Here is a 23,036-nt window from a genome sequence, read left to right on the forward strand (position 1 = left end):
ATCAAGGTGACGAGTCCACGGCTTGAAGAGGCCAGGAAGCTCCAGAAACACTTGAAGATCTACTTCATTAACAAATTAGACCAACACGTTTCGGGGTGTGGTCTTCATCAATGTGATCAAGGAACATATTGCACACAACATTTACATGGGTAGGTACGAAATTTAGAAAAAGTTTAAAAAAAAAGACCAATGAGTAAAGACATGGAGGTGAGGGGCGAAGGATGAAACCATATTTGGTCATTTAGTTGGAGTCAAGGGGATTGGTTTAAAGTTTGCACAATAATCTTTCCAAGGTGATGTTAAGTGTGGTTTGTTTAAGGATGAGGGTAAAACTCAGTCAGAGAAAGTCTCATGAGATTAAAGACACTAAACACTAAGGTAGGAAGCAAAAACCTCTGTGGATCTTCAACTTCAAAATCTGGCTTTGGTAAGGATGATTGTTCCCAAAAGAAGCTTCCAGAGAAAGAGACCAAAAGCTCATTTGACAGAGAACTAGTTTAAACAATAAAAGCCTTTTTAAAGATTTGTTTTTTACAGTATTGTTTAAATTGTAAGGAGGACTATGGACAAACAAACAATTATAGCAACATAGTTGTAATTACTCTATTCATGTAGATGGTTCTTTAAAGAAAATGTGTAGACGGATTATTAAACATAGGACTTTATGACTGGTTGACCAGCAGCATAGCCCCAGCTGATTGAGACCAACGGATGCAGAATGGGCCATAGAAATGATTTGCACATGAAGGAGACAAAAAGAGAGTGTGTGTAGAAATGGTAGGATCTTAACATTGGTGTATACTGCACACGTGTATTCAGTGTGTGGTGCATGTGTACAGGTATGTGTGGTGTTTACAAACCAGTGTCTGATTGGAAATACAGGAAGTACTTCCCATGCCTGCAGGTCCCACGTCGACTCAAACTTAACATGAACAGAAATTCCCCCGCAGAAAAAAGATCATACATATTAACACAGCACACACACATCACACGCTATTGAAAGTATAAGCAAACACCTATCCCCCAAACACTCCTTCAAGGTTAGACCGCCTTACATAACCAAGCCTTTCAGATCAGTAACTTTGATATTTAACTTGTTTAAATAGATACAAATAACATTTCTAAAGGAAAATATTGTCATTGGGTCATTCTGTTTAGCTATCCAAAAAATAAAATAGCTTTACAGCATTTTATACAAGTTTGTTTTAGCTGAGTCATTAGATAGAGAGTCAAGATGCATTGCTGAAGTACTGATAGAGCAACATAAGTGTAGACTTACCTGTAGGTGTTCTGATGACCTTACAGCAAATCTTCAGCAGTCTTTGTCTCACCTCATAGGTACCAAGATGCACATAGCTCATGTTACAGGTTGCCTAAACAAGTGGAAAGTATTTGATAAATGTATGTATGTAATACAAAGCAGCAAGTCAGAGTTTATGAATAGACGCACACATAGAATACAGGAATACATTTATGTGATTAGTAGAAAAATGAAGATTGGCTTAAGTTCCAGAGCTCGATGGTTTGGAGAAGAATAAATGTTTAAATAAATAGAAAATACTATTTTGTCGCATATTATGTTCTACTAATGTGCCACTCTTTCAACTTTAGGAATCAGTATCACAATTGAGGTCATGCTGTAGATACCTCTTCCTAAGGTGTAATTTTGTTTTGATTGATGCAAAGATCATTGCAATCTCGAAACACATTCCATTCCAAGCCACTTTTTCAGCCCTTAGTTATTTGATCTTTATCTTCTTTTAAAGAGTTCACTTGATAGGGTCAGAAACAGGTGAATGACACCGAGAACGGAGCCAGAAGTCGGACTCGAAAACCCAGCCACCAGCTTTGAGGGCGACATCCTGTGGAGACGAAGCGTTCAAACGAACCTCTATCAAACTAAAGACAGTGACTACAGGTCCAAGAAAAGTTAGCACATTTTAATATATCTATCATCAAGCCATAAATCAATAAAAGCCAGGTTTTAAGAGCTTTCTTCATTTCTACAATAAGAGAGAGTAGTTTACAGTCATTGTCACCTTAAGGTTGTTTTGGGAAATATTTAGAACTTAAAGTAAGTATAAGATGATTTGCATTTTATTCTAATTTAATGTAAGTAACAATTAGTTTCTAAACAAAAAGACCAAAAAAATGCTCTTCTGCTGTTGTTAAATATTAACCAACTTCATAAGTGTAATCCTCTAAAGTGTCTCTGATATTTCACACCTTATTTTCACAAACCTGCTAACTTTTTCATTCAACTCTCCGCAGCTTAGTTACCGTTTCAAGGATATATAATATATGTTGAGCAAAATGTGGGGGTTCATCTCTAAAGTTATGACAAATATGTGAAAATATTTATTTATAAGAGTTGAGAGGGAATGTGAGAGGGGCAGGGGACAGGAAAGAGAGGACAGATAGAGAAGTGAGCCATAGTAGATAGAGTAAATAAACATAGCCGGGAAGTGTTGAGTCCACTCACAGGACGTGGTTTGGTGTGTATATGCGTGTGTGTGTGTGTGTGTGTGCCTGTGTGTGAGTGTGTGTGTGTGTGTGTGTGTGTGTGTGTGTGTGTGTGTGTGTGTGTGTGTGTGTGTGTGTGTGTGTGTTTATCAAACCCAGCTGGCTCCCATTTGCCCAGGAATGAGTCTGCACCTCTCGGAGGCCCAAGCCTGCTCTGCTTTGAAGGCTCTATATAGTGTGTTCGTATGTGTGCCTGTGTGTGTGTGTGTGTGTGTGTGTGTGTGTGTGTGTGTGTGTGTGTGTGTGTGTGTGTGTGTGCATAATAACAGCTTCATTAGAGCCCTGCATGGTACCGATGAACACATAAAACACCCAGACACATATTTGCTCAATGTATATTATGTGTACATCCTCTTATGTGTTCATTTCCAACAAACACACACACACACACATTTACCATCAAACACAAACACATCCCGTCACACACAGACCCACACACATTTCAGGTTTCACAAGCACGCACGTAGAACCCTAAACAGCCCCAAGGGGTCGGATTTAACTGCTTCCAGATGCACGTTCAGGACAGAGCACACAGCAACACATACAGACAAAATCTTCTGCTTTGTTGGAGTCAGCAGAACTACTCTGTATAAATTAATTAAGTGCTGCTGGATGGGAAATGACATGGGAGTAGACAAGTTTACCCCAATTGGGAAAACAGCTTGTTGCTGATAGTTTATATTATCCTCATGGAAAGCAGCTGCAGCTTGTCCAGGAAAGGAAAACTTTTAACTTTGTGGTCAAATAGAAAAATCAATTAATCAGTAATGTTGCATGTGAATCTGTGTTTTTGTCTTTCAGATGTGGCCCACATTTATACTGAGCCCCTCATATTGAGGTTAAATGGCACCCAAGAAAAGTTGCAGGGCGATCATGGGGACAAGTGTAATGGCATCCTCTCCCACTCAGAGCTCACTACACCCAGCAAGAGTATCACATGTGAGTAAATCCCACGCGCACACACACACACACACACACACACACACACACACACACACACACACACACACACACACACACACACACACACACACACACACACACACACACACACACACACACATTCCCACAAACAGACACACACTCAGAAAGGAGAGAGAGAGAGAGAGAGACTTTTATTTCCATTACAGATCCCTGGATGAGTCACATTGTCCTGACCTTTAACAAATATATTCGCACACCCTGAAGAAATAGGTCAGGTGATCGTACACACAGACAGAATATCTACTTTGTAAACTTAGTTGGTTAAGTTTCTGATTTCTGAACACAAGCAAGTTTGCACCTAAATGAAACACATTTGGACCTTCTGTGCCTCTCCACAATGTATTCTGTGTCTGACTGTTGTTGCGACTTGGATTGTTAGTGTGTTACCATGACCACTCTAGGTAATTGTGAGTGACGCTGGAAAATTTACTTCAATTTCCCGGTCAAAATTAATTATTTAAGGTTCATTTGACAACCTGTAAACAGTCCAAACAAAGTAAACCCAAAGTCTCTGGTTTGAAAAGAAGGGCCCGTAATCCCGTAAATCATTTAATTTAGAATGTCTGTCAAATGTGTTTCTTGGATTTTACATACATAGTTCTATCCTGGTCACTTACGTGAATTAGTAACACAAGGATTGTACATGTCAATGTGCCGATCCTAATTTTTATCTTACTGCTACTTGATGTCAGGTTCAGACATCTCACTCTCTGAATGAAGGGCGCTTTTATTTTGGTGGCGTACATTAGTGTGAAAAGTGTTAGTGTACATGTAATATTCAGTGCAGTACTAAAACATGTATGGAAATAGGCTGCTTAAGTTAAAATGTAAGACTTCTTTTTCTGTCAGTTACTGTTTTTGGTCAACAACTTTCGAAAAGAAACAAGTCAAGTATTGTGTTTAAGGGACTGATTGATGCAATTTTACCCGAGAAATCCTGATGAAATTATCTGGTTAAAAGCTACAAGTCAGACTTAAGCCTTTCTACGGTTTAGTTTGGGGCTTTTTTGGGCTGTCATTTGAGAGGTATGACAATGAGTAGAGTAGAGAAGTCAGTGAATGACAGAGTGGGGAATGACATGTGGGAAAGAAGCCACAAGTCAAATTGGAACCCAGGCTGCACGCTCATGTGAAGGGCTGAACTCTCCGCACATGAGGCGCACGCACTAACCACTAGGCTTCTGGCGGCCCAGGCTGAAGCCTTCTGATACAGGCCCTAAACCCAGGGGTGTTGCATTCTGCCCAAACATTGTGAAAGCAAAACATGTGATTTCCAGGGTTATCTTGGCCATTGAGAATCATAATACAGTACAAGTCTGTTTTTGAAGGAAAAGTAATAATTAAAAACTCACTACAATCATCAAGTGTTTGATGCTCAAACATTTCTGGGGATGGACCCACAGAACCATCTTTACCTTTATTCAACACAACTTGCTTTCAAACCCTACAAATGAAGAGGTTTGTTTCAGAAATATACAATCATCAAATTGTTTGTTTGGGGGAAATTCAGTGGAAGATACAGGACAGGGACATACTGTATGCTCGGCGCGGCTCAGTGTGTGTGTCTCTGTATGGCGCACATCCAGTGTCATGCATGCACACGACGCACCCACACACGCCGCCTTAGTGTGTTTCTGTGTGTGTGTGTGTGTGTGTGTGTGTGTGTGTATGTGTTAATATTAGTAGGGGGGTTATGAAGGATGTGGTTTGTGTAAGATGAATGAATGAATGGGATGTCTTTTTTTGTGTTTGTTACATCTTACCTAACAGCTCCCATGCTTCAGGCGAGGAAGCCACAGATCTGCATAGAAAAGAGCTCTGGTCCACTCTTGTCCGGTGAGAAAATCCCAAAATGCACTGCGCACCTGCCTCTCTGGCTCTCCATGGGAAATGAATGAAAAAGCGAGCAGTGGAGCTGGACGGTTACAGTATAAATGAATTAATGTTTCATGAAACAGATCACAGTCGATCTGGGATCCACTGGACTCAGCCACCACGCTGGGGGCACAGTCGATCCACGGATGGATAGAAAATTGATCAACATGGTCTAAAATACATGTATTGTGAAGAGCTAATGAGTGGCAGCTTTTAAGTAGTGCGTGTGGACGCCATGGAGATACACAAAGAAAGATAGATTGGTCTCTGGAATATATTTCCAAAGACTGTTTTTGCAGAAACGGGTGTTAAAATGTTTCCTCTGGAAGGTGAATGAATACTTTGTTTTATCTGTCTAGCTATTTTTTCATGTTCAAACGTCCTTCAGTCCAATAAAATCATTCTGATTTGGGATTTCAACGTCACAGTTTAAATTTACGCTAAAAAAAAATGTTGTCGGTCTAATCTGCCCAAAAAAAGGAGCAAACGAAGCCGTTCCTTCCACAAATAAAAATGTGCTCTAACTTGAGAGAATTGCATCTCTGTAACTTGGTATGTCAGCTACGTGTTTCCATCAATATGTGTGTGCCAATAGTTTTTCAAGCAGCACAGGTTGACTCTGCCTGTGTTGTAAACAAACACCACTTTCTCTGCATTTGATTTTCTACATTTCGCCCCTCTCCTTTCGCCCTCGCCGTGCGCTGTCTCGCGTCTTTGCCTTTGGTTGTCTGTATTTAATAGACCATTTCTTACTTTTCTTCTGCTCTTACTAATTAAGCTGAAAGCTCATCAGTACATAACTGTGCTGCAACCGATAAACAGGGGCAGAGGAAAAGTCTGAAGGACCCTCAGACATGTCTTGTTGAAGAGAGGGGCAGGGGCATGTCCATTAAGAATAGTTTTAGGAAGACACAATCTGATTAAGCTCTACATTGATATTGATCGAAACAAAACTTTAAAAAAAAACGCTCTCCTTTACAAACAAGCTGGATTGGATAAGTCTCTTGCAATTGATGTGTTTATATTCGGACCTGGCTTTTATAATGATTACTTGTGTCAGTGTGTCTCTGCATTCATTATGCAGGTATAATCTATATATGCTCATGGCTGCATATACAATTAATCAGAAAATCAGTAATCAGAAAAAATATATAAACTCCTCGTTCATATCACACTTTAGATTAATTTAAATTACAGGCAACCGTGGTTCAATTGATGGTTTGTTCTTTATCTCACTTGCTAACCAGTGAAATCTCTTGTTAGAGGAAGCCCCCTATCATCGAGCTCGAAATACACACTGCAGCAGACAACGTTTGGTTCAATTCATGACATAACAAAAAAACAAATCATTTCCCAGTAGTGAAAGTAAATCAGTAAATCTACACATCTATGTATCTATCTACCTATCTATCAGTTCTTTAACACCGATTCATGTCATGAAAGAGCTGCTGTATTTGGCAGCTGAATTGGATTAAGAACATTGCTGGGCAGAGATGAATGCGTTTCTTATTTACACTGTTCTCCAAGTCTGAGCTTCTTTCAAAGTCCTCCAGCTGTCCAATCATTTTACTCCACCTCAGTTTGCTGGCGTGTGACAACACCTGGGAGTTCTCCTTCCAAAGTCATATCACCACCCATTTTCCTCACCCATAGTATGAGTCCAGGTTTATGTCTCAGCCAGAACATCCCTCTGACCTTACTGTATGTACCACGGCCACATGTTTCACAAGTGTGCCAAGTCATTATCTAACCACATATACAGTATTACCAATGCTTTTAATCAAGTTTGAAAAACAAGTAGTAGCTAACTAAAAGTTTTTTTTTTAGCTAAGCTTCTTCTTCTCTGACAAAGTTTTCTACATGCTAAGAGGACCGTGACTGCCCACTATTAGTCTCAGATTGTCCTTCCGTCATTCAAAGAGAAGGAGGACTGGTGTCAAGAAACGAGGGATAAAGGGATTCATTGAGGAGCGGGAGGAGGATTGAGTGAGCTGACATCTGAGCATGTGTTAGAAAAGTGGGAGCATTTTTCCTGGAATCCAGAGCCAGCCGTGGGTGACGTGCACAAACACACAAACCTGCCTAATGGTAACAGCTAGTTTGCGGTAACTGAATAACCAGCCGCTCGGAGAGGAAGTGGATAAGTAGGTGAATTCTGGGTGTTTTGATTTGAGTATGTGTGTGAGAATGTCTGCTGTCTCTTGTTGCGTTTGTGCCTCTACCTGTCCCGTGTGCTATTTTAGATTTTCTTCACTCGCTCTCAGCTTTATTTTACATCCCAATAAAACCTATAAAAACCCACTGGCTCCATATGCTGTGCAGGGGAAGGTTATGCAACTCCAGTAGGCTTGGACAAAATGTACCGCCATGCTCACTGGCTTTATATTCCTCCTCTCTTCATCCATAGCTTCCTCTGTTTTAACTTACACAGTCACACGTGTTGATGGGACTTAAACCACAAACTAAACTCCCTTTCTAGGTGAACCAGACAGCTTTGCCTGCCTGTCCACATAATGATATGCTTGGCTCTGCCATGGTTTTTGTGTATCTTCTGTGAGTCTTGTAAACTGCTATCATCCTGCCTGCAGTTTAAATACAGTCAATCAAACATCATGTGTGTCTCTGGCTTCATAATGAGTGTGAAGAGTAAAAAAAAAAAAGAGCTCTGACTCGGGCCTGTGGTGAGGTCATGGCTGCGTGACATCTGTGATAGTGTGTTTGTGAGAGAGGGTGAGAAAACAGAAGCAAAAACAAATCATTCCTCAGCGCCGTATGTTCAGTCTCCCTGATGACATCAGAGCGGGAGTATGCGTCTGGCCCTGGGCCGATGACAAGCTGTCTGAGAACAATGTGCAGAAAGAGCTGTTAGCACGACCTGATCAAGCACACACACAAAAGCTCCCTCGCCGTCAGTGATGTCATGGACACACTGTGGTCTTTGACGTCACAGTCACAGCAGGATACGCGTTATCTTACTGCTTTCATGAAACTGTGTCCGGCGGGACATAAGACTTTAACAGGCACAGGGACTTTAAAGCAATAAGATGTGTGTGCACACTGAGCTGATTACTTATGGACAGACCCAACACGATTTTAAGAACCTAAGCTTCGTTCTGAATAAGCAGTCCTGGATTTTAATGATGTATCTTTTCTTTCCTCTGTCATGAGGCTTTCGATGTCTTGTGTAAAGCACTTTGAATCGCCTTGTTGTTGAAATGTGCTATATAAATAAACTTGCCTTGCCTTCATAAACAGGACTTAAGAGCAAACCATGATATGTTATTTACAACTGACAGCTTTACAGCAGCATTTATCAACATAACTGTGCTCTGTTTTTGTGTATGAGCTGGAATATTTCTCAACATAAAAAACTGAAGTTAGAACTTTTTATGCTTGCAAAATCAAGATTGTGTAATATTGTGTGATGGGAATGCTGAGAGGAGCTGTTTGTTGTAGTGTTGTCAACTTGGGGAGGGGTTTGTTGTTGGTGGGATATCTAAAAGGGATGTGAGATTGACTTTAATGGAAGACAAGATGCTGTTATAAAACTGTTTTCATCCGTTCGTTGATCCTTTAGTTCTCTTTCTTTCTATCTCTTTGTGGGTCACTCCTTCACATATTTACTGTCAGACGGATTGCAGTGACACAGAGCTGAGTGTTGGCTAATGATGTCACAGGGTTCATGTCAGGGGTCATGTCTGAAGGAAAGGATTAGCCTCAGATCAGAGATAAGTGTCGGTATCTGTCCTGTTGTTCTAGCAAGCCTGCTGTAGTTTCCTCTTTTTCTTGGAGGTTAAGTTTTTAGCTGTGAGGAATGTATTCACTATGTCCAATCATTTGTCAGGTGCAGTGAAAGAAAAAAGTATGTGAATGCTTTTTCTCACAGTGAGGTCGAAGGGAAACAAACAGAGATACTGGATGTAAAAAATAAAAAAAAACTGAGGACCGAAAGTTTTGGCTACAGGCAAGTTATTGTTCTTGTCAGATGAACACAAAACAAAAATATACATACTGTACTGTACTTGACTATTTACACAGTTAAATACAAACGACTAGCGACTGTGTGGCAGAGCTCTTCTAGAAACATGCTGCTAAAAACACATCAGTTCACCTGCAATCAGTGAAGTACTTGAGTGCCGAGGTAGATGGATCATATTTGTTGAATTCACTTATTTTAAAGCTAAATTAGAACATCATAGTTGTCTGGGTCTAGTGGTGTCGATTAAAAAAAAAAAAAGGTTAATTAGAATTTATGTTGCAAAGATTTTAGCTGCTAATCCAACTCATGTTCTTTGTATCCTCACGAGCGAGTTAACAGAAAGACAAACCAGGCCCAGTCCAACATGTATTATTTAAACAAATCAAGTCTATCAATTTATGATGATGTGAACTTTAATTATAGAAGTCATTTCCTGCTCACTTTTCCTGCTGATGGGTATGTTTCCCTTTAAAAATAAAATCACCATTTTTTAAGAGGTGCACTAAGGTTATTGTCTGTTTGAAATAATGACTATTGATGAGGTTTAAAATGTCTTCAAATGCTGAGCTGACATCTAAAATCACCACTTTGACAAGTGCAGCAGTGTGCCTGTAGGAGCGACAACAAGCTCACACAGCAGCACCTGAAAACCAAGTGAATCATGTTAACATTTCAACTAGCTGACTGATGTCAATGATCCATGAAAGTTGTTGGTCTTATCCAATCTAATACAATCAACACATTTGATATAACAGGAAAAAAAGAAGAGAACTTATCTGATCTACAGAAGTCCTGCCATGAACTCATTGACATGAATGAGGACGAAAATTGTACTGAATGACACCATACTGCAGGATCCAACTGACTCTCTTTTTTTACCTAAATGTTGTGGCACTCTGTTGAAAGTAACAAACATTAACCTATAATTTAACTCAAAGATGAGTCACTCTGTTTTTTCTTTCTTGGCCTCAATTTGAAGCAGCATCTGACTGAACTCAACATGTGCAATAACATGCAGTGACTGGATGCAATTTAACAAGCTTCATTAGCAATTTCCCCATTTTTATAGCCTAAGTAGAAGACATTTTTGGCTTCAGCCAACAATAAAGAAACAACACAACTTTGCACAGAGAAAAACAGGAGGAATTCAGTGGGAGTGGTTTTTGAATTGTTGGAACAAAAAAATCTTTTTGGGGAGAATGAAGCGTAGCAACTTTATTTTTTATCGTCCTCCTCTGTGACATCCATCCTTCTCAAAACAGTGACAGAAGCAGTCAGAACTTGCAGTTAGGTTTTGCCTTTTGTTGTTTGGAGGAGAAGGCTTTTTGATTGGACACCTACTGTTCAGACAATTTTGTGCTTGAAAATGCAAAAGTAAGATATTTAATTCCTCAAACATCTTTTTATTGCCTCCATATCTCTTGACTAATAAAGCTGCATTTTGACATGCATTTTACTATGTATTTTTATGCCTTTTAATGGCTTAAATCTCGTGTTCCCCAGTTTCAACACTTTGACCTACATAGACAGACAAACTGTAGCGGAGGAGACGGCAGGATAAAGCAGCTGGAACAGAGACAGACAGACTTCATCATCATTCTGGTGACTCATTGGAGCAGAGCACAAGTAGAGAGGGAGATATGAACAGCCGCGCTCTGGTCTGAGAGGGAGGTGTGTAAGTACAGGGTAGCTGAGAGACGCCAAGAGAGGAGGAAGGGGGGAGTGAGGGTGTGTGGATGGGATGGGGGGGGGGGCTGCATTCAACCGCGTACGCTCACGTACGCTTTCTCCTTCGCTGTACACAGCTGCACTGATATGGATCTAAATACACATGTTAGCAGAGGTGGTTGGACCCCCAGGGGCCTACACTGCTGTGCTGTGCCAGACACTCACACTGTGCGGTTGCCCAATCTCATCATGTAAATCCCACAGTCATTTAGCTCTGCGTTTGCTGTTATTTTTAACCAGCTCCCACTGCTGAATCATTGTGTTTATGGGTCACACCCATGCATCCTTCCAGTCTAAAATATCCACAAGCAGCAACCCGTTTCTTCAACTTTGTTCACTTAGTCTCTCAAATACTCCCCATCTCAGACAAAGAGACCTTGTGTTTTTTTCTGTTTGCATGTATATGAGTTTGTGTCTGCACGTGCTCTTGAATGCATATATTTGTGTGTGTCGTTGTGCGAGTGTGTGAGTAGGCCAAACCTCAAGCTCTGTTTGGAGACAGTCCTGACTCCCAGTCTCTCTTTCTGTCTGCCAGATCCGCCTATGTGCTGTGCTCACGCTGTACTCTCTCTCTCACACACACACACCACAAACTCACAAGACGTATAAATTCCTCAACAAGTCACAATGCAGATCTAGAGAGTACAGACAAACTGTTCACAGCTTCCCCCCGTCTCTGTCCATTCCCCTTCTTCTCTTACTGACCTACCTCCGAACAATTTTGGTCTTGAAAAAAGCCGGTTCAGTAAAATGAAGAGAAAAGGAAGACACAGAAGGGCATTCAGGGGGGGGGGGGGGGGGGGGGGGTCCGAGAGCGATATGTGTAGAAGTACTGTACGTGTTGACTTTTGACATACTTTACAGGAGAAACTCTGGCTCTTTCTCAGCTGTCCTGCACATTCATGCACGTCTCTACACTCACACTGGCCCCGCAGCTTGCCAAACATCTGGAGCAAAGTTAGAAAACGCTGAATGAAAGAATCTTTAATAACACTGGATTGGTTGTGTGACCACGGCGATCAGCCAATCCAAACAGGTCCTGGATGGGTTATCTGTCTCCGAGCGGTTATCGGACGAACGCTTTTATAGCCAGTTATGTTTCATAGCGAGAGCTGTGGACCGCACTCTGTTTGCCTCTGTATGTGTGTGTGTGTGTGTGTGTGTGTCTGTGTGTGTTTATGTGTCTGTGTGTTTGTGTGTCTGTGTGTTTGTTTGTCTGTGTGTTTGTGCGTCTGTGTTTGTATATCTGTGTGTGTTTCTGTGTGTTTATGTGTCTGTGTGTGTGTGTGTCTGTGTGTGTGTCTGTGTGTGTTTGTGTGTTTGTGTGTGTGTCTGTGTGTGTTTGTGTGTCTGTGTGTTTGTGTGTCTGTGTGTGTCTGTGTGTGTTTGTGTGTCTGTGTGTGTCTGTGTGTGTTTGTGTGTCTGTGTGTCTGTGTGTTTGTGTGTCTGTGTGTCTGTGTGTGTCTGTGTGTCTGTGTGTTTGTGTGTCTGTGTGTGTTTGTGTGTCTGTGTGTGTCTGTGTGTGTTTGTGTGTCTGTGTGTCTGTGTGTTTGTGTGTCTGTGTGTGTTTGTGTGTCTGTGTGTGTCTGTGTGTGTTTCTGTGTGTTTGTGTGTCTGTGTGTGTTTGTGTGTGTTTGTGTGTCTGTGTGTGTTTCTGTGTGTTTGTGTGTCTGTGTGTGTTTGTGTGTCTGTGTGTGTTTGTGTGTCTGTGTGTGTTTCTGTGTGTTTGTGTGTGTGTGAGGTCGAGAGTTTCTGCTTTGATTTTCTCTTGGTCTGCTCTACCCTGTTAAGTCTCACCACACCTCTCCACTCCATATGTTTTTAGGTCAAGAAAATATTTAGGGCCTCAATAGGATGGTATTAAATACTACCATAATATATAAAAACCAGGCTTCCATTTTATTCTTCTTTTCAGGGTGTGTGTTTGCTTTGGCAGCGTAGGTGAGCTTTTCTGCCTCCTCCCCTCCAGTTAGTACGTGGAGGTAAAGTATACCATGTGATAAACTGGGCCAAAATGAACAGAGGAACATTTGCTCAAATGTTGTTTGTTTTTTTGGAAGATATTCTATATATTGTTTTTTTTATCAAAACTGCATTCTTCCTAAGTCTCAGGTTACAGGATGGGTTTTACCGGAGACAAACACTTTCCTGTCTCACACTCTCTTTATCCTGTCTCCTTTTCTTGCTATCTCTTTGTAGTTGTGTAAGAGTCTAGACGAGTAGGATCAGGGGTCAGTGAAGTCAATGCATAGCTTTTCCCATGAGCTGTTGCCTTTAGGGTGGGCTTTGTAATTGGACTCCGTATCCCAGAGCTTCCTTCTCTACAAGGCTGCATCAAGTCCACTCACTGTGAGAGGCCTCAGAGCTGCTCAGGGATCAGCAGCATTGTTCACTTATACAAATGTGTATGCTAGGACACCTAGATGAACATCATACAATACAAATATACAATCACTGCTGCAGAAGTCTCATTTTGCTTCAGCTGAACTTTGCATTAAAAATCAAAAGAATGGGAAAATGATTAACAACGAAGTTGCTCTTAAAAAGAAATCTCGTCATATAGAAGGTCCTCAAACAGAACTCGGGTTCTTTTAACTCCAGTTAAATTTGTTTTTCATCTCCGTTAAATGTTGTAGGTTAGAATTGATGATTGAATTGTTTAAGAATATAGATAAAAAAATATAGAAAATCAGCAATAGATCAAATGAGAAGGAAAAGTAAATGTTGACGTTTTGCTAAGCTTTACCGTACAGTACATTTTAAACTAACAAATACTGTTACTGATCAGTTTATTTGTCTTCTTCTTGTCTGTCAGTTTTTTCCTCTACTGTGTCCTGTTGTAAATGATTATTTTTTCTGTCCCTACCAGCACAACCAGCAGCCAGATCCACACCCATCCACCTCACCCAGCCATGTCGGACACAGCCCGGCAGCCAATTACGCAACGGAGCCAAGCACCACGCAAACACACACTGCTCTCACACGCACTGTCCGCATCACACGCACACGCCTCACAAACACGCCCTCCAGTCCAACGGGGTCAGGAACGGTGGCCCACATCCCAAGCTGGGCTCCCTCCCCAGAGGCGGATCATCAACCTCCTCATCCTCATCAGCAGGACCTAAACACAGCAAAAAATTGCAGTCCAATCCGTCTATCACCTCCCAGAGCAGCAAGAGGAGCAAGAGCAGCTCCAAGAGCAACAGCTCGCAGATTCCCACGGAGGCACAAGATGGTGAGACGCTATGATAGAAATGGAGGGAAGGGGCAACAAAAATCAACAAAAATAATACAAAAAATACATTCATACTGTAACTTTGTAATGTAAATTGTATGAACACACCTAACTATATGAATCCATTCCATGTGAAAACTTTGGTATTCTTTTAATAGCGCCTCTTTTTATGGCTTGAGTGTTTGCCAACTTTTGTGTCTTTCAAATACAGAAGGCCACATCGAACACTCGTGAAATCGAGAGTCTCTTTGCAAAAAGACTTGTATTTGTAATGACCCACCCAAGGTTGCACATTTTCACTTATTAATTATAGACTGCTTTGTTTTCAACACGATAATATAGGGATGTAAAGATGAGTCGTGAGGGAGTTAAAAATTGATTCAAAAGTGTCAACGTTCGAATCGGAAAAATGCATCGTGTTTATATCGTGAACATCAGCAGCTGCAGAGGAGGTTGGTTGTTATAAGCAGGCGTTACCATGGCAGTGGAAGCATTTTTACTTCCCAGGACAGAAAATGAAAGAGGTGAGGAGATAACAGACGAGACAAAAAACTGTTTGCATGTATTGCAACAAGACTACACAAACTACACAAAAAGCACCACACAACATGATGCAGCATTTCATCGACACTACGATGAGAAGCCCATACCACCTCAAAATAAATCGTATCACGAACCCCGTATCGTGAATCACATCGTATTATTTTACCAACTCAAAAAGAGAAGCGTGATTGGCCAGAGATCATGACAACAAGCTTTTGTACAAAGGGGGATTAGGTCAAACTAGAAATGGCCTTTATTTATGTCTATAAATGGCAAATGAAGTTACATCAGTGTGCCACCAGGACATTTTTTTTTTAACCACCATTTCTGGTTCATCAGTTACTCCATCTTTTTGTAAAGGTCTGCTTCATTGTTCTTATGTCAAACATACTTTTATTACATGTAAAAGGTCACATAGAAAAATGTCTGGAATAATGGAGAAAAGAAATGAAGCAAAGACTATAATAAGACAAAGTGGATAGATGAGAGAATAATTATGAGTGGTGAATGATTCGATCGCTCTGTCTGTCTTTCTATGCAGACTGCTGTGTTCACTGTATTCTGGCCTGCCTCTTCTGTGAGTTCCTGACCCTGTGCAACATTGTGCTGGACTGTGCCACCTGCGGCTCCTGCGCGGGGGACGACTCGTGTTTCTGCTGCTGCTGTGCATCGGAGGAGTGTGGCGACTGTGACCTGCCCTGTGACATGGACTGTGGCATCATTGACGCCTGCTGTGAGTCTGCAGACTGCCTGGAGATCTGCATGGAGTGCTGCAGCCTTTGCTTCTCTTCCTGAGGCCCTTCGTCTACGTCTTTGTTGCCTGGATTCTGTGGTTTATACTATATTGGCTGGCCTAGTTGGCTCCACATTATGTCTAATGTTTCTTACAGGGTTTGCCAAGCAGGAGATGTGCTAACGCTGAGAGCAGTCACTGCTGAATTCTTGCTCCTTTATCGATCAAACCATAGGACAGTAGCGCTCCCCTGCCTTGTATTTGCTGTCGGTTCATCGCTACACAGCTTGGTTTACCGTGCAGAGTGAGTTCCAGCTGTGGTCCACAAGTGTTTGCAAGGCTGTGCAGATCTGGGTCTTTGGACCTGCATAGAACGAGCCATTATCACAATGGAGCCCCTGTGCCGTCTGAATGGCTGGAGCTCTCCAAGCATGAAAAATGACCTCCAAAGGCAAATGAGAAAATGGCTCCATTTAACCGGATTTTAGTGTTTCTGTAGATAAGAGCAGCAGCATAATGGGAAAATGGACGCTCAGATCTCTGTAGAAATGTAGTCTGTCCTCCTGTCCTTGGCAAGGTTAAAGTCTTCCAGTTTGATTGCGTACAGTGGCCTTAGTGACACACACACACACACACACACTCAAAGTGGAAGATGTGGAATCCACTGCTCTCTTTGTTCTTCATGCAATGCACAAGATAGAGAACCATTAATGGTGGCTTGTGGCAATATTACAGAAAAGTTTCTTTTGTTAATATACGTCTCACTTAATGGACTTTTTCAGAGAAGAACCAGAAGAAGATGGGTCCAATTACATGAGTACCACAAGTGATGGACATCACAGAGCGAATGGTTGATAACATCCACCATCGACACTTTCTAAACTTTAACATGTGAAGGGAGAGAGTTCTTAATCCAAAGTCTCTCCTCATGAAACGTTTCATATCTAATGTGCTTTTTGTTTATTCTGAGAGGCTTTGACTGTTTGAAGTGGTTTCTTCTTTGCTGAATGGTCAGAACTGTTCAAGGGTTGGCAGAGGGTTGGAAGGCATCATCTCTTTTCAATACATTTCACTTTCCTTTTGTCCCTCTTGCTATGTGAACAATTGGTCTTGGCTTTGCTTAAGGCCTGAATTTTCTAGTACATTCCTTGCCTTTACCAAGACTCTATTAATCCTTGTTTCATAGATTTTAGTTAAGATAGTTGCATTTCTCCTCCAATGTGAAATCAAATGTTTGTGTTATCAGGTTTCGCTTGGCTCTCTGTAAAGCAGACACTGCTCTACATCTGATTTAATTCCATGAGTGAAAAAAAATCTCATGACAGTATGCGAAGATAGATCGATGTGCACGAAGTATGAATGGTACGCTTTTGATAACAGCCCCTCGTGCTTATTTGCTCAGATTCATTCCCCTCTTCAAACCAGTACCTCTTCAGATGTCTGTAGATCTGCAATACTTTTTTCTATGTAATACCAAAGAGTTTTTTCTTACTGGACTATGGTCTCTAGGTTTTAATCGTACATTTAAGGATTTTTGCTATGCTAGTGTGGCTGTGGTAAATCAATCCCTATTTTAAGGGCTGTAATATAACACTGTTGATGAAAAATACTCACTAAAGCTGTAACTCAACCTGATACAAGTTTTTGGTAGAAAACAAAATTATGCAACTTGAGAAGATATAATTTGTCTTGATGTCTGTTTACTTCAGGTTGGACATGTTACAGACATATTTAAACTGTGGGACACATCCTGGAGAGCCCTGGAAAACAATGCAATTTGTGACAGTGCAGAGAGATTTATAGAGGGAGAACTGCATTGTATCATGAAATGAATAAATGTCATAACAATGTCAGTCATTTGTTTTAAAATGTTTTATGCAGATGTAGAAGCTTCATTTAAGAAGATGTTCTCTGTCACCAGTCAAAAATCAAAAGTGTGCAATTTTAGAAATATCCCAATGCAAGGCATGCCAATAACTGTCCCAAACTAGAAGTAAAACTTCCCTTACAACACTCTTTCATAAAATTATAGTTCACTAAATACAGATTGACACAATGAGCCTATCAGTGCCAACATTAACCCTGGTGGTGTCCCGGCTCGTTTGTATGTGGTAGGGTAGCTAAGGTAAGTATCTACCTGACTAGCTCACATATCCTGATCCTGGCTCTGTTGAAGGTTACAATGCTGTTTGGGTATCACAGTAGGTTAGGGTGAAGGGTTACTTAAGGGATTACTTATTCTTTAATTAGGACACAAGTATCTCGTGTTTATTAAAAAAAACTCCTCTATTGACAGTGACACATGTAATCCGCTCTCCACTTTAAATAAACATTTCCTTTTATAAAATGCTAACACAAGCCGGAATCTGAGTATATATTATCATATGTTTCCTACTGGCCCATTTTACTGCTAAAACAAAAGGTTCACTGTTTTTCAACAAAACCCGATTGACATGTTGTTTCCTATCATTTATGACTTGCACAACCACAACCTCGCTCACTCCAGGTCAGGTTTCAGGATTCTTACTGCTCTACTGCTCACTCCGAGCGCAGCACCCGAGAGTCCTTCAAAACAAGGATAAACCCAGTTTATTAAATGTGAAGCTCACAGGCAGAAAGGCTTACTTGTGAACTCAAGCCTTTCTCTGTTGAATTTGTCTTATTTTGATCAAATTCCTGTCTCCAGCACTGACGTAACTGGAGAAATAAAGTAAACAAAAATCTAATTGTGTGACAGACAGCAAGGCTTCACAGCACTCCTTTCAGCTGGAGAATATATAAATATAATCTCTGAGGTTATAAAAGTAGCTTCACCTGGGTTTTGGAAGTGGTCAAAAACATTCCATGTAAAGTTCAGTGCGGATGAGCAGCAGAGTATTTACAACAGAGTTTCTGTGCGACATCAATGACATTTTTTTAATAAGGGATTAGTTGAAATAACAGTGAACACATCGTTTATGTTTAAGATTAAGACATAAGGGATCATTCTTTATGACGTAGTCATTAAGATCTACCCTGGGTCTATTCCAACAAGTGCTTCACAAGGCTAAAGGGATATAAAACACTCGCTTTTGGCTGGAGACGGAGAACACCGTCCAGTGTCTCATGAGGAACACTGGTCTTGCATCAGAAGCTTCTTGATTTAAACAAGTTTGGAATTTGATGTTTTCTGTCAGGTCATCTCATTTTAGAATATTTGCCTCGTATTCATCCAAGCTTTTGAATTAATACTGGAATAAAAACACACGTTTACAGTCAGTGTTTTCTCGACACACCATTATCAGTATTTTTGTAAAAAATACCATTGACAAAAGAAAATTCTAACAATTGAATTTCCTGGATTTATTTTATTCTTATGAGATCTAATTTGGATATTGGTTTAAATGGCTGGCCACCTCTTTGTACTCTGAAAGTTATTGTAGCTCAGCTGAATTGTAGACTGTAGTCCACTATAATGTCATTTTGTTTACACAACTCCCCAACCCCCCAAAATGTCATTTTGACTTGCTGCCGTGGATGTCACATTAAAATATCTTTGTTTAATACTGAATAAACAATGTGAAGTCCAGGCTACATGTATTATTCTGTCTTTATTTTCTTCTGCTCCACACTATTTGCATTGTGGTCTCATTACATTATGGTTACTGAAATGCTGATGCTGTTCTCTGGTCTAGCCCACTATAAAGGTCTTTGCATGGAGGTAGCAATGCAGTGGAATGAATATAGTAACAACAAAGATATATTTCTTAAAACTTTCAGTTACAGAAAGCAGTTTAAAACTTTTTCCAACATAAGTGTTGAAATTCCCACATGAGTTGATTTGCACCCAATCAACTGAGAAAATGAGAAACTCACAGTTCTCAAGTACAAAAAATTAAGATTAAAGAGTTTAAACTCAGAACTAAACATTTTTGTCAGCGGTCACATTCCTCTTCCAAATGTATCATTAAAAAAGGGATTCAAAAACCATATCTTAAAATATCACAACCTTTTTGGAAAATTAATCTATTTAATAACTGTCAGAGTGTTTTCTCTTCTCTTTATCTTCTGGCCTTACTGGTGAAGCAGGTGTACATAACACTAACACAAACGTGTGTGAAACAGAGTTCATCTGTATTTAAAAAAAAGGTGTACTTGAAGAGAACAAGTTGTAATTACGAAGAGGCCAGCTTCATGCAGAATTAATAAAATATTTAAAGACAATAACAACCATGAGTTGGAATTAAAATTTAATTTAAAACAAATCTATATTTGTTTTAGTCAAAAGAAAAGACAAGTTAAGGCTGAGGAAGAAAGGAACTTAACAAATAAACAGTTAATAGTGGCCAAAAAGCAACAGGTAAACAGTTGACTAAAAGCAAGGAGAATGGTTTGAATATTTCAATAAAGGTAAGGTATGCATATGAATAACATTTTAAGCTTAAAGTTATGGAAAACAAGTTGGAATAGTTTACTAAATCGATTAAATGTGTGTAATAGTTATAGCTGAAAGTAATCTTTATAAAATATGTTGATTACTTGTTGATTAGTATAGTACCAGTCATGAAAATGTTGGTAACTGTACATTTTTGTTTAAACAGCTAACATACCCCTCATATTTATCAGTGTTGAGGCAGGTTTTAACTCAGATACATTTCAACACCTGTTGTAAAGGCATTATGTGGACCATGTTTATGTCGTCAAGTGTTATTAAACACACTTTACACGGGCCAAACATAGAACATCATGTCAGCTGTGCCATGCAGTGAAAATGAGGCATTATGAAAAAGAGAAACTGAACATTGATGCCTCATGTGCATCACAAACATTGTAAACATATATTTAAATTATTTTATTTTATCATAAAACATGAACTTGGCTATTCGTGTTTTAAAGTCATATTTGAACCCATTCTGTTATGTTCAAAACTTTTAGTCACGTGACCAGCACGTAGGCTTGGAGGGCAGCCACCATTGAACACTCACCTCTGTGAAGCTGCAGCTCGACCACGGGCCCAAGTAGGATGGATGGCCAGGTGTGGCATGGGCCTCCCTTGAAATCTGATTGGCCACCCTAGATGCACATCCAATAATCCTGATTTCCTATTTGGCTAATCAGAGTCAGGATTTAAAATGACTATGACTATCAAAATATCAAAATGACTATCAACTATTCTGGCTGTCTAATGATACTTTCACTTGTTCTTTCCAAGCAAAAGCTGTCTAAAATGCAATGGACCTACTTTTCTATTTTTTAGAGAGCTTTCAAGTTTGTTTTAATCATATGTTGAAAATGTGTTTTACTTACATATACATTACATTACTGTGTTCATTAGATGTTGATTACATGTTCTCCACTTTAACGTTGCACACCAGTGTTTTATAACATTACTAGGGATGGAAAGGGTAAAAGAAACAATAACAATTTGCTTGTATGCCCTTCAACACTGCAAAAGTCAGTACCCCAGATGGGCCACCCCAGTCAAAAAAGTCTGGAAATCCACGGACCTGTTCATCTGTTCAAAACTCTGGATGTTTACGTCACCTGATAGCACAGAAACACTGAAATTAACCCCTTGACCCCTGAATTTGTTTCCAAGTATTACATTTTATTTTTACATTTTTACAGAAAGCTTTCTGCTTTCAAGTTGATGCTAAATTAAGTTGAGAACGTCTATTTGAAAGTAGCACATACAGTAAATAGATATTACATAAAAATAGCATATACATAGCACATCATACAGATGTTTCTCTGTCTCCGACTGGTCCCATGACAAACTAATGCTTGCAAAAGTTTCTTAGGTATGTATTGAAAGTGCATCAACCGGCAGTGGAGGAATAAGGACGCTATTTTGGCTGCATTTAGAGCCGAAGCACTTTGATGCAAATTCGCGACAATAGGCGTCAAGGGGATAAAACTGCACTTCAGGAACAATTGCGACCTTTTTACAGCACATCTTAACACTATTTCAATCACAGGAGGAAACCTTTCTTACCTGCCAAGTGGGCAGTGTGACCCCAGGTGAAAGCTATGAATGGGAGTATGACAAGCAAACAAGTTGTAAGCCACTTCTATGAAACACAAAAAGGCAACTATGAATTCAACAGATCAATAGAAAAAAAATGTTTTTTGAAGCAGCTAGAGACAGTTTGGGCATTGCTCAATAAAGTGAGATCTGCGTGTGTGGTAGATCTGCTTGATAATGGTAATCCAATTGTTCATTGTTCTGTCTTCTTTTCCCTGCTGTGTTTTATTATTTCTTTATTACTACACTGTCTTTTAGTATCTGCAGATTTCCCATAACCCCACCAGATTAGTTTTCTCTAAATTGAGATGAACGAGGAGAAAAACAGGGAGGAAAAAAAGGGAGAAAACAGAGCAACAACTGGGCTCATGCAGTACAGAGCCCATTAATGTGTTTTTTTTTAAGGCTTGCCAAAATCGTTCAGTTGGAATGTGTGTTCAGGCCAATATATCACTGCGTGTAGAAATACAGGGGACTTTTACTGATTTAGATTGTCTTCTTCTTCTGCTTTGATATTTCTTAAATTTGTATTTTGAGTCTGTATTGCATGTGAAAAGTAAAAATGTTTCATGAAATCAATTACTGGGAGTATTAAGTCTTGGCCAGCCTGTTTTTTCGTGCAGTTTGGAGTTAACTGATAGGAGGGACAAAATTTGGCCCTAAGGGCATGTTGGGACCCGCTACTGTAAGTTAGTATTGTCTCTGCAGAGTTGCATGTGTGTGTGTGTGTGTGTGTGTGTGTGTGTGTGTGTGTGCGCGCGCGTGTGCGTGAGTGAGTGAGTGAGTGAGTGAGTGAGTGAGTGAGTGAGTGAGTGAGAGGAGATAAAAGCGTGTGTATAAGGGATGCCATTCAGAAGACTCGCGTCAGACAGAGAGGCGATTCAGGTTGCTCATTGGGAGTAGAGACAAGGACATCTCTGGACATCTGCAACTGTTACACAAGAAGACATGCTGTTGTCGACCCCAACTTCCTTCTTCATGCACTTCACACACACGCGTACAAACACGCATGCACTCAATAAAAAAAATAAAAAATCTAAAATGATCCACACCCCCTCTAGAAATTTCACATGCACAAAGCAGACACAGGGGACAAGTGGCGATTGAATATTAACCATGAAATTACAAAGGCTGCATTCTAATGGAGGTGATGGGGTCAGAAGCTGGGATGGAAATCATAAATTAATACCCCTGACATGACAAGCCACTCGCCCTTGGCTCCCACCAAACACAGCTCTGCCCCTCCCCCACCCGAGTCAGACAGACACCTAGAGAAGGAAATACTTGATTCATTATTAATTTGGGGTCAAAGGAATGCCACAACAGACACAGAACTCATATAATATGCCTGATATGTTTCTGATGTGACTATTGTATGAGTGGACAACCAGCTAACCTTCATGTGTGGATACATTTATAGAGATTATTGTTA

At 40.2% G+C, this 23,036-nt stretch overlaps 1 protein-coding gene across 1 annotated transcript in view; it reads left to right on the plus strand.

The window, feature by feature from the left end:
* The window catches only part of mdfi (MyoD family inhibitor), a 28,808-nt gene extending 9,640 nt beyond the window's left edge, over nucleotides 1-19,168 (plus strand). The window contains exons 3-5 of the mRNA XM_079340912.1: nucleotides 3,325-3,462; nucleotides 13,959-14,324; nucleotides 15,409-19,168. Of these exons, the coding sequence (XP_079197038.1) occupies nucleotides 3,325-3,462; nucleotides 13,959-14,324; nucleotides 15,409-15,662 (758 nt within the window). The 3' untranslated portion in view covers nucleotides 15,663-19,168. The remainder of the gene's footprint in view (nucleotides 1-3,324; nucleotides 3,463-13,958; nucleotides 14,325-15,408) is intronic.
* Nucleotides 19,169-23,036: the final 3,868 nt, after the last annotated feature.

Source organism: Symphodus melops (assembly GCF_947650265.1).
Source record: "Symphodus melops genome assembly, chromosome: 4".
Lineage (NCBI taxonomy): Eukaryota > Metazoa > Chordata > Actinopteri > Labriformes > Labridae > Symphodus > Symphodus melops.